This window comes from Phacochoerus africanus, chromosome 7, assembly GCF_016906955.1.
Source record: "Phacochoerus africanus isolate WHEZ1 chromosome 7, ROS_Pafr_v1, whole genome shotgun sequence".
Lineage (NCBI taxonomy): Eukaryota > Metazoa > Chordata > Mammalia > Artiodactyla > Suidae > Phacochoerus > Phacochoerus africanus.
This window is the reverse complement of record NC_062550.1, coordinates 65152332-65165141: the sequence shown is the minus strand read 5'-3', so window position 1 is coordinate 65165141 and position 12810 is coordinate 65152332. Positions and strand designations below refer to the sequence as shown.

At 36.9% G+C, this 12810-nt stretch overlaps 1 protein-coding gene across 1 annotated transcript; it reads right to left on the bottom strand.

Annotated features, from left to right (window-relative positions):
• Positions 1-3759: 3759 nt before the first annotated feature.
• Positions 3760-11892, bottom strand: MAGOHB (mago homolog B, exon junction complex subunit). The gene is made up of 5 exons (XM_047787545.1): positions 11720-11892; positions 9013-9071; positions 8220-8330; positions 5608-5690; positions 3760-4254 (listed from the first exon to the last, which is right to left on the bottom strand). The coding sequence occupies exons 1-5, from the start codon at positions 11811-11813 to the stop codon at positions 4155-4157; spliced, it is 447 nt and encodes a 148-aa protein (XP_047643501.1). The 5' UTR covers positions 11814-11892; the 3' UTR covers positions 3760-4154.
• Positions 11893-12810: the final 918 nt, after the last annotated feature.

Below are 12810 nucleotides of genomic sequence, written 5' to 3'. Positions count from 1 at the left end.
TATTCTTTTTTTTCTTTCTCTCACTCTGAAGGGTCTGTAGTGTCAGTGGAAGGGCCAGGACTGCAATCCAGAAATCCTGATATGTAGCACTTGGTTCTCTACCTTAACATGTCAGGTTTGGGGTGTAGATGCCTGGAAGAAAGTGTGTGGCAGGGGAGCAGTGGTGTAGAGCAGAGGGTTGCCTATTAACACAATTTAGGAGCTGGAAAACATACCTCTACTTCCCTTTGAAAAAAGTGTTCTGTGACCTCAGATGTGGTTATTTTATATCTTACTGCCCCATGGAGATAGTGTTTATGTTGAGCCTTTTTTGTTTTGTTTTACATCCTCATAGCTGGTTAGAGGATGGACAGCTCTCATGACAGAGGTGAGACAGGGGCAGAACAGTTTTGTGAACGTAGTTGTCTGTTTCCTCTATGTAAACTCCTTACCGTGAGTACCACATCTGCCTGTTCATTACTGTAATTGTGGCACATAGAAGAGAGATGACGCCTACACGTGTGCTCAGTGAGCAAAGTGGTTAAACATAAGAGGAACTGACAACAAGATCTAGATGTGTCATGGTTTTGCAGACAGAATGAGATTAATAACTGGAAAGCCGAATTGTGTAGCTGCTCCCTCTAAACTCTACTTTCTTTTTATTACCAAGTTCCAATTTCTGGAAAAGATGACTCCCTCCCTAAAAGAGAAAACAACCAGCATCAGACAGTAACAGCAGTAACTTCAGAGGGGACTCATTGAAACTCCTAGAACTGATCAAAGAAGCACAAAATTGGAAGCACTCAGCTTCATCTGTCATGACCACTAGTTAATAAAACAGAAAGATGAAAAAGTTAAAGAATGTTTTGAATGTTCTTATACCTGGTCTTCCCAATTCACTTTTGTGCAAAACACCACATAACACGTACACAATGTGAATACATAAAGCATTCGCTTCTATACTTCCTGGCTGTTTTACCGTAAAGGCCTTCTTCAATTAGGAAACCACACATTTTACCCATCCCTTCCTGGCAATACCAACTTTGTCTGCTAGAAGCTTACCACACAGCTTCTAGTCACACCTTCAAACTTCATGGTCACACCTTCAACCCTCAATGGCTTATCATTTTACAGGAGCAGGCTGTTCTTCCTGTCCCGGCCTGAAGTGAAGTCTTCAGGAATAACCACCAGCTCCCAGGGAAAGATGGTCTGCATTACCCTATTTGGGGGGAGCAACCTCACATGGCCAGGCTCCCACCTCCAGAGTCATTTGTCCTCATGACTAACCTTGACACCACCCTGCAATACAAATTTTTCCTGGATCTTACAGTAAAAACTCAAAAGGCCTCCTGTTTGAGTTTTCCTGTTTCCCTAATTAGCTACTTTATTCATCCTTCTTATCTTTACCAAAAAAAAAAAAAACTATTCTAAGGCTCTAGAGTTAAAATCCTTTGTACTGTCCCAACTGGCGTCCAGCAGCCAACCAAACAGCAGCCATCGTTCCTGCAATTTCTAAGTAACTAAATGAGAGGAAAAAATAAGCATGAAAAAAAATAACGGAAAAAAAAAATCTTGGATAGCTATTCAGTTTCTGTGCCACTAAGTGATAGAGGTCTATTCATAAGTTGGAAAGGAACATGGTCTTTTGAAGGAGTGCCACAATTAAGAATTTCAATTCTTCAGTGTCCTCTCCATTGTATCACAGTTTGGACTCCAAGCGCACCCTCAAATCATCCATTCACCTTTGTTGTGTTTTAATTTTCCATTATAACTCATTGCCACATAATGCTAAGAAATCAATTATTAAAATAATAAATTTAAGATCCACACAAAAACCTGCACATGGATGTCTACAGTTTTATTCAGAATTGCAAAAACTTAAGACGCAACCAAGATGTCCCTCAGTAGGTGAATGGATAAATAAACTGTGGTACATCCAGACAATGGACTATTATTCAGCCTTAAAAAAAAAAAACTATCAAGCCATGAAAAGACAGGGAGGAAAATTAAATGTGTATTAAAGAATTAAAGAAGTCAATCTGAAAAGGCTACATACTATATTATTTCACCTATATGACTTCATGGAAAAAAACAAAACCATGGAGACAATAGATTAGAGGTTGCCAGGGAATGGGGGTAGAGAAATGAATAGGCAGAGCACAGAGGATTTTGGGGGTTAGTGAAAATGTGACATGATGATACTATAATGATATATATCATTATACATTTGTCCAAACCCATAGAATGTATAATACCAAGAGTGAAACCTGATATAATCTATGGGTTTTGGTGATTGTGTCAATGTAGGTTCATCAGTTGTAGCAAATGTACCATTCTGGCGGGAGATGTTGATAATGGGGGAAGCTGTGTATGGGTGGGGTGTGGGTAGAGGGTAGACAGATCTCTGTACTTTCTTCTCAATTTTGCTGTGAACTTAAAACTGCGCTCAAACCATGGTCCTTAAAAGAAAAAAACCATATGGATCAGTCATTAAAAATATAGCTCAACCCATGTTCACAGGTCTCATGCATTTCAAATGAAAATAATGTAGTCCAACAATAGGATATATAAATCATCTCAGCTATCACATATATTCATATTTTAAATGCCCACATGAATAGACTCAGCCTGTTATCAATGAAATATCTACCCTCATTCTTAAACTGTAAGAGGAGGTACAAAATCTAGAAATTCAAAATAAAAGTATATAAGTAAATAAAATGGAATGGAACAGACCAACGGATCACCCTGACTCTCAAAGTCCTCCTTGTTGCACTGTGTGTGTTGCTTTAGTTCAGCAACTCATAGAACTTAGCATCACTGTTGCGCCACATCCAAAAGACATGCTAACCAATGTGTTCAAACATACCACTCTGTGGCATAAGCACATACACAAGAATAATCGTGATAACTGAAAGAAATGAATCTCTTACACCTCAGACTAAGTTACAAAAAGACAAATAACCTGCAGGCAGTTAAGTACAAAAGACAATGAGTTGAATAACTTTTACAAAGCACCTACAATATGGAAAAGTCTGTACTAGGTGTTGGGTAGTGACACTCCATTCCATGAAGGGACCAAAGAAGGCATGGAGCACAAAACCAACACTTGAAAAATAATTTATCTCAAGAGGTCTCTATTTACGGGGGAAGTGGGAGGTGGGGAAATGTACCTGCTGACCTGAGTGCTATAAAAATCCTGTTTCACATAAAACTAGTGTCGTACAAAATTTATTTTTTAATGAATGTTTTAATATTCATAACATTCAAATAGTATTATTAAATGAGTGAGACCATGTTCACTAGGAGTTGGGATATAAATACACACACACATTATGTTAAGTCTACATTTCAATTAATTTTTACAGCTGAGAACTCATTTATTTCCCACAGACACAAAATATACATAATGTGAAATAGAGAATAAGGGCCTAATAAAAGATGTGCCTAACTTGGGGTACTGACTTCACCTTTGTAACCTTGAGGAAATCACCGCTTATACCAAACCACTTAAATGTGAATAACCAGAGGGGTCTGCGACAAGCATAAAAAACCCAACACCTTCTGTAAAAAACTTCTGTAAGCACCAAAAAATTAAATTCCGTCAGGGTACGGTGAAAACAAGGAAGATCTTCAATTCCTTTAAACAGGTGGGAATCTGGCTGCACATATCTACATGAAAGAACCTCTGTCATACGATACATCTACTAAAACAATTTTTATTATCTTTGAAGCAAATCAGATACAGCCTCCTGGAGGAAAAAAAAAACACTCTCCATCCAGGCTTTGACATATTTTATTAGAGCAACATTTCAATGAAAGGTGGTTTTTATTTACAGAACTTAATGCATGTGGGGCTGTCCAACCCACTTGGACCCAAGTGAAGATAACCATTAAGTCCATTTATGTATTTTCTTTCTTTTTCTTTCTTTTTGGCCACACTCACAGCATGTGCAAGTTCCTGGGCAGGGACAGAACCTGTGCCACAAGTGACAACACGGAATCCTTAACCTGTTGTGCCACAAGGGAACTCCATGTTTATGTATTTTCTTATTTTCAATTTGCATACAAAAAGTTTGCTTTGCATTCATAAAAACCCCAGTATTATAAATGACAACCCCTCCCTCACCCATCCCTTAATTAAATATAAAAACAGTTTCAAAAAAACATACAATTTAGATTGGTTTAATCTTGAAATGTAATCCAATAAGACTAAAAACTAAACATTTCAGGTCCTGTACCAAGTAATAAAATACTCGAAGGCCTTCAGGATCCCTAAAATTTAAAAAGATAAAAGTTATTTTTGTGCTCCTAGAATGAAACAAAATACAAATTAATTTCTAAAACAAAAACCAAAAACCTAAAACAATTAAGACAAATTAATTTAGGAGAAGGATTTGCTGATAACTAAAATGGTTATATGCAACAATTCCCATCTTTATCTTTTTTTCTGTAAGAAAAAAATACATATTCTTCACCAGTATTCATCTGATATTTAAAGTATTTATATCCTTACAAAAATTATAGTTATACATCACAAAAATGCATAAGGCAAATAAAATTATAAAGATAGAAAAACTCAATACTATATAATTTCACAATATTGGTATTTCTCTAATTTTTCGTAACTAAAAACATTCCCTGCGGCCTTTTAAACATTACTTTTTATATTATACCAAAAAAATTGACAATAACTTTTAATTAATTTAAAAACTCTCTGCTTGTTATACATTCATATTTTTTTCAATTACAAAGTCTTCAATGATCATCTTTATGAATAATAAAGTTGTTTCATTATTTCAGAATATTTCCCCAGAACAGATAAATGCTCAGAGATGAAATTAGCTGGATGAATATGAATGAAAAATATTAACAGCTTTTAACTCATACTATCAAACTGCTTTTCAAAAAACACTATCTATTTATAATCCCAGTAGGACACAAATGCAACACCCTCAGCAACTAGGAGAAAACAGATATATGACAGTTTAAAAGTATCCGGTCAGTCTTTATGAACGCAGCCTTTTGTATCCAATAGTTAATACGCATTCATTTCTTTCTCCTTTCTCTAATAAATGTTTATAAAGCACCTACTGTTTGTCAGGCATGGCAGGAAATTTGGACTCATGGAGTTTATAATGAAACAGGTTAAGCAAACAAGTTATTATAGTTTAGGGTGACAGGAAAAAGACAGTATAAGAACATTTAGAGGAGAAAGAATGGAAAGAAATAACTGAAGGCAGAGAGGTTCAGACAATGGTATGTGGCAGAGACACAGAGCTTAGGAAGACACAAGTAGCTAGAGCCATACTTAAGCCATACTATGTTTTTTTCTATTTCTTTCAAGTATTTACCCAAGGAAGAGAATGATGTGATATGGGACTAATAAGGCTGATAAATCCAATAAGGATTTCTGTTAAATTTTGTGATACTATGTAGAGACTAAGATTTTTTGGCAATCAATAAAATATAATGCTGAATTCTTTGATAACAAGTCATCACTGATATAAAAATCAGGATTACACACATATAAACTGATATAGGATGCAATTAAAATAAACTATAGTTCTAAAATGAGCCTCTCTACTAAATTATGTCAATTTAGTCCAAATGCTTTAACATACTCACTTTGACTGATTAACATCAATAAGAGAACCTATTTTTGATGTGGTGAAAGAAATGTGTTCATCTCCAATCACGATTTCAAGCTCCTGAAAAAAATTAAACAGAGAAATGTAGTTAATATAAAAATCCATCCCAAAGACATATTCTTGCGATATGAGGTCCCAATTTTATCTGCAAGCTTTCCAGCGATCATAGGAAATAAGAAAAAAAAGAAACTTGACCTTTTCTATAAACTATAAAATAAAAACCTCATCAACTGCTTCAGGAGTCCCCAATACTAGGATGAATCAACAATTCATAGAAACAGACTCAGACTTTTTAAAACTTACGGTTACCAAAGGGGGACGGGTGGGGGTGGGGGATGGCCTGGGGCTCTGGGATGGGCATACGCACACTGAGGTACATGGAATGACTGGCCAATGGGGACCTGCTGTGTAGCACAAGGAACTCTATCCAATATTCTGTGATAATCTATGTGGGAAAGAGAATGGATGTGTGTACATGTATAACTGAATCACTCTGTGGTACAGCAATTATCACAACCTTATAAATTAACTATACTTCAATAAAAATGAAAAAATGAAAAAAAAATTGCTCTCAGAGATCCCATAAAGATGATACAATCAAATGAATGATATACTTCAGAGTGACACTGGGATGTTCTTTATAATGTCAATAAAAATTAATACTATGGGTATAAATCTACTTTAAATATGATAAATACATTTATCCTTCCTACCAGACTCTACAGATACATTGCATAATATTAACAACAGAACCACTTTAGCACCTACTGTGTGTCAGAGCCTATGCCAAGGACTTTACATTCTCCGTAATCCTTAAAATTAGGCTAAAAACCCTGACAAGGGTAGGCTTTATTAGCACAATTTTGTGAAATTCAAGACTCTCAAAGCAGAGGAAAAAAACTGTTGATATTTACAATCACTAGTAAATGATAATACAAATTTCTGAACCTTGGATCGTAGGACCAAGAAATTCATAGTCTTCTGACTTCAGAAAACAATTAAGAATAAAACAAATGCAACATAATACAGATGCTTCTGGGGTGCCAAAATTACAGTATAAATTTTTCTCCAAATTTTATCTGCAAATCTAAAATGAAAAATTAAAAAGTTATAACTGCTTTCAGTTTAAATTAACAGCTTTTTCAGTTTAAATTAACAGATGCCATTAAAGACATTCCTAGCTATACGCTTGAACAGAAGACCTAATTATGCACCGTTCATAGCACACACAAAATGGAGATTTAACAAAGGCTCTCTAGCGGTCATAAAGTCTGTCTTAAAGATTCAATAGACAATTTCTAGAGCATGAGTAACTCTCCCCACTAATTAAAACGCATGAACACATCAAGTGAGTAGATGAAAACACTGGGTTTTCCCTCAATCTAAGAGATAATAAAAGCTTTGTTGCTATAGTTTTTGATTTTTAATGCATATGCATACTTGCATAAAACAAAAAGATCAAAATTTACTTTGTAAAAGTATTTACAGCGCATAAAATACTGATAACTATTACCTTTGCTTTCCTAAATAATGTTTCTTTAAATAGAAGTGTTAAGTTACTGCTACAGAGCGTCAGCATCTGTTAGATTTCTCCACATTTTCTTCTAGTCAAAGAAGCTGTTAAACAGTATAATCCTTGGGAATATACAACAGCGAAATTAAATGTTTCTTCCTCCTGGGGTCATATCTCATTTCTCCAAGAGGTGCAAAGACCCAATTCAGAAATCAAACTGTCTTTCTATAGAGTGAAATTAGGCCTTCAGAGTTCTTCAGCAGCCCTCTGAGAAACATCAATTTTTCTGAAGGGAATATGAGAGGGAAAGGCAATGGTTAGTTTGAACAAAGAAACCAATCAAGTCCCTCTCTGGGGCAAATAAGAATTTCCAAAGTTATAAATCTGAAGAAAGTGAATTTTAGGCAGTTAATGAGAATCCTAATGCTCAAATTTAACAAACACCTGTGTTTTTTTCCTATTTGTATTAATTATGAATTTATTATTCCTAATAAAAGTAATTAACCTACAATAGAAATGATTCATAATAGTGTGAAAAACATCGTAACTTTAGCTGGGGCAGCTGCAAAGTTCAGAAAGACATATAAATTGACAGCTATGCATTGATTCCTTTACTTATAGGAGGTAGCATAGAAAATAAGGCAAAGTGAAATAAAATTAGTATTTACCAGATGCCTACTAAACGGAAAACCCAACACTCAGTGAGGATCCAGTCTAAACAAATAAGGAGAAACATAACAATTATACTAACAATTTTTATTATTTACATATTTAAAGAATTATTAAACATGGGAGTTCCTTCATGGCTCAGCAGTTAATGATCCCAACTAGGACTCATGAGGATGCGAGTTCAGTCCCTGGTCTTGCTCAGTGGGTTAAGGATCTGTCACTGATGTGAGCTGTGGTATAGGCAGCAGACGCCGGCTCAGATCCCGCACTGCTGTGGCCGTGGCATAGGGGCATAGGCCCGCAGCTATAGCTCTAACTCAACCCCTAGCCTGGGAAATTCCATATGCCTCGGGTGCCGCCCTAAAAAGCAAAAATAAATAAATAAATATTTTAAAAATAAAACAAACCTGCCGACCAACCCTGTCAGGAGGAGGCCACAAAGCATCATCTTCCTTTGTAATTTCACTGTCGTCAATAATTCTCTTCAGTTCTTCCATTACACTCTTGTGTACATAAGCCTGAAAATAGGTTATAAAAATTTCAGGGTCTATTCTCCCCATACCTCAGAAAGAAATAATAAAATTACAAATCCCGAGTATTCAAACAGAATATCAAAAAAAAAAAACCCTTAATTCTGATTCTAAAAGCACAAGTTGGGAGAAAATCATCCATCCTTCTTATGATTTTTCTTCACTCCCTTGCCCTTTCCTTTAAATATATATTTTTCCCTCTCCACATCCTAGTCCCTTTTTAAATCTTATCCTCTTCATTTGTAACATGGACTCAAATATTTCAGAATGGTTAATGCAAAATCTACAGGGCGAACAGAGAAAAATACAAATATACATCACAGTTGATGCTTTGAACTTTTTCTTACACCTAACTTTTGCACCTCTTATTTAAAATTCATACTGTGTTTAAGTCATGATTATCAATTAGTTTTAAATGACAAATAGGGTAAAAAGACAAAGTTAGTTATGAATAAATTAAATAATATGCTCAAATGTGGGACTACAATTTAATATATTCAGATTGCTTCTTTTGTTGTTACAGATGCTACAACTGGAATCCCTTTTCAATCTACAAATTAGCTGCTTTTTTACAGCCTTTAATGTACTTTAAAATATGTAAATAAAAACACAGACAGGAGGAAAATGGGCTTAATGCAAAAAAAAAATGAAACATTTGAAAAGAACTTACCTCCTTTCTGATCATGACATCATTTTTATAATTGCTGTTGTTGGCGTATCTAAGTTTTCCTGTGGGGAGTGGAAAAAAATTCAATCTAAATAGCAAAAACTGCTAAAAAATAAAATAATGACACTATAAGCAATTTTGAAGGTAGAAACCATTTTATACTATTACTTGTATTAATATTTCCTACCTCCTAGCATAAGATCAATGCTGGATATATGTTGGCTGAAGTTGAAGCCAAGCAACTTTTTAAATTCCATGCCTTCAATTATAATTATACAATGGGAGGGTCATTTTCAAGGCCCATTTTCTTAATCTATATCACGATCTCGACAGGGAATCTGAAAAAGGAACTAATATTTCTTCTAAAGTTTATATGTCTTATTTTTGCTAAGTTATTTACCCAGAGCATTTAACCTAATCTGAAAAAAAAAATAAATAAAAAGTAGGTTTTATTCTTTATTCACAGTTGAGAAAACAGGGAGTTAAATAACTTGCCCAGGGTCACACAAGATTCAAATCTAGATATACCTTCTTAATACTCATGCTTTCCCCACTGTTCTTTTAATTATTTTCCTTCAAATGAATGTGTGTATGTATTATGGCAATGCTAATATTTTAGAACTATGGTAAAGAAGAATACCAACTATGTGCAGGTTCTGGATAAAAACTGGCCGTTTTGTTAGCTGATATATATATAATTTAGATGTACTCCTTGAGGCATGCCTCTTCTCAGTCAGTTGCCCAGGTACAGGGGTACTGTTAACTTTTTTTTTTTTTTTTGTCTATTTAGGACCGAATCTGCAGCATACAGAGATTCACAGGCTAGGGGTCGAATCAGAGCTGTAGCCGCTGGCCTACACCACAGACTCAGCAATGCCAGATCCTTAACCCATTGAGCGAGGCCAGGGATTGATCCTGCACCCACATGGATACCAGTCAGATTTGATTCTGCTGAGCCAGGAGGGGAACTCCAAGATGTATTGCGATCTTGATCCTCTAGAATGATAGGTTACCCTGATGAGGTCCCTTAGGAATCATTGTTTATAGGACTCATTATTACTGACAGAAATATGTGGAATGGTGGGGTGGCAGATGAGAGCTACTGTCCTGGAATGAAAATTTCCTGATAATATTAGACTACCTAATTTATGTGACTGGCTAAAAGTGATACAGACACACTGATAGTTGCTCACAGGCAAAAGTCCTGAAAACAATATCACATAAAGAACAGATGAAGGCATTTCCTTCGTGGTGCAGCAGAAACAAATCAGACTAGGAGCCATGAGGTTGTGGGTTCAATCCCTGGCCTTGCTCAGTGGGTTAAGGATCCCGCGTTGCCATGAGCTGTGGCGTAGGTTGCAGACATGGCCAGGATCTGGTGTTGCTGTGGCTCTGGCGTAGGGCAGCGGCTACGGCTCTGATTAGACCCCTACCTGGGAACCTCCATACGCCAGGTTCGGCCCTAAAAAGACAAAAAGACCAAAAAAAAAAAAACGAAAATACAGATGAAGAATTCAAGTAAATCTGGCCCCTTAGCTAAATTTAGAAAAGACTTGGGTAGAATGAGGGAGACTAAGGTAATTAAGGTTTCTAAATAATTAGAGAGATGTAGCTACCCTGACTTCTACCTAAAATATCTGATATTCTTCCCTTTTTCTAATATGTGATCCTCCCCTAATTTTTCTTTTGCGCTTTCACAGAACTTTGTCCAAAGCATGAACACAGCACTCACCATCAGAACTGCCTTAAGATTAGTTTCATGTTTGTGTCACTCACCAAGATTTAATTCCTTGAGGGGAATTAAAGAACCCGACGCATTAATATAACCTCAATTTTTGTTTTTACATGTTGCCCAGCACATAACATGCACTCTAAAAAGAAAAGCCTATGCAGCTTTTAACAAGACTGTTCTTGTTACAGTAAGAGTTCTATATACAGTACAACTATCTAAAGAGAATCAGAGCTGTCAAAAGATGTAAATTGCTGCCATTACTTGGGCAGCAGGCACTTTCACCGGCTCCTGCAGCTCTCAGTAGTCCGACTCCTTTATTTTCCCTCAGCGTCCAAGACAATATCTACTCTCATTTTGAGACTCATCTCAACTGTCACCTTCTCTAAAGATGACCCGACTCTTTCATCCAGAACTAACCACTCCCCCGTTTTTGGAGTTTCAATGCATGCTACAGGGAACAACTATATTTAAGCACCCAGAATACATCGTTAACACTCATTTCTTTTTACATGTCCCGCTTCCAGCTTCTGAACAGCAGATTTTTTTTTTTTTCTATTCATGCTGCCTTACATACAGCGCACGAATGAATAAAACGGACGCATGGGTAGTTCGAAAGTTATTGTTCACCGCAAGATTTTAAGCATCCACAGGCCCACCGTGTGGCGGGGATGTTCTCATAAAATGTTCGAGTATCAGGTCGATTAATTGGATGGCCTTTAAGGTCCCTTCTGGTGAGCAGATTCTAGGATTCTGATTACTGTAGGTTCCATTTTAGTATCTGGCAGTATAGACTCTTCTGAAATAACTTACACCGATTAGTTATCTTTTACTCACAAAACCAATATACTCTCCGATATTCTTAAGCTCCTCAGCCCCACTGCACACTCGCCAAGCCCGCGGAGGCTCGCCCTCCCCACACCGCCTCCTCCGCGGCCTCCCCGCCTCGCTTCCCCCAGCTCAGCACCGCGCTCAACTCACCGTCCGGCCGAAACTCGAACTCCAGAAACTCGTGTCCAAACTTGCCCTTGTGTCCTACGTAGTAGCGCAGGTAGAAATCGCTGGCCATAGACATCTTGGTCCCCGAAAAGCCCGCCGAAGGCCCGGCCAACGTGCTACAGGGCGCCTGGCAGTGACGTCAGACGCTCAGGATTAAACACGTCACTGCGAGCGCGCCCATTCCGCCTCCCGCATCCCCAGAGGAAAACCGAAGGGCGGAGTCTCGCGAGAGAGACTAGGCAACGCCGTGGGAGGGCAGCAGCGATGTGGGCTTTGGTTTATTAGAATGAAAAGTACGTTATGTTCAAAATTAGATAGGTCATATTATATTAGGAAAGCACAGCAGTGTGAGCATATGCAAGCATTTTTTATGGGTTTCGAGCTAAGGTTTGCAAATCGCTCTGGCTTTTCGGGTCTCTAATTCTAGGAGCATCCCTTGAGGTGGGTGTGGCCTTATTCCCCTTTTTTTGGTGGGATGAATAAAGATTAAACCTGAAAACTGGAATAGCAGACATCTTATATGTTTATCATCTACAAGGTACTAAAGTTTATTTTCTCTGCTTTTTATTTCATTTAATATCCACAGCAGGCCTGTGAGGTATCAACATTTCCATATTACAGACAAACCAAACGCAAACAGGCTTTGAGAGTTTGGATAATTGGGTCATTGCCCAGCAACAATAACAAAATTTTGAGAGCCAAGATTCAAGTCTACGTCTGCCTAACACTAAAGCCCATATTTTTTCTCTGTTTGCTACAAAGTACTTTCACTATCAAAGATTAATGTAAAGACATTAGAGAAAATCGTAGTCAAGTCCTGTAAAAACATACTGTCAAAGTAATAACAGGAAAGAAAAATGTGAATATTCAAAATTATCACTACAAAACACATGTTAAATAAGTGGGAATTAAAATGTACATACATATAAAATATATATGTTCAAAGCAAAACATGATTTTACTGAAATTAAAAAAAAAAAAAAAAGATACAACCTGGAATTAGAACGGCAAGATTTGAAGTACAGCCCGCTCTCCTGCTAGATTCCTAACACGGGCCTTTCCTCTTCAGACGA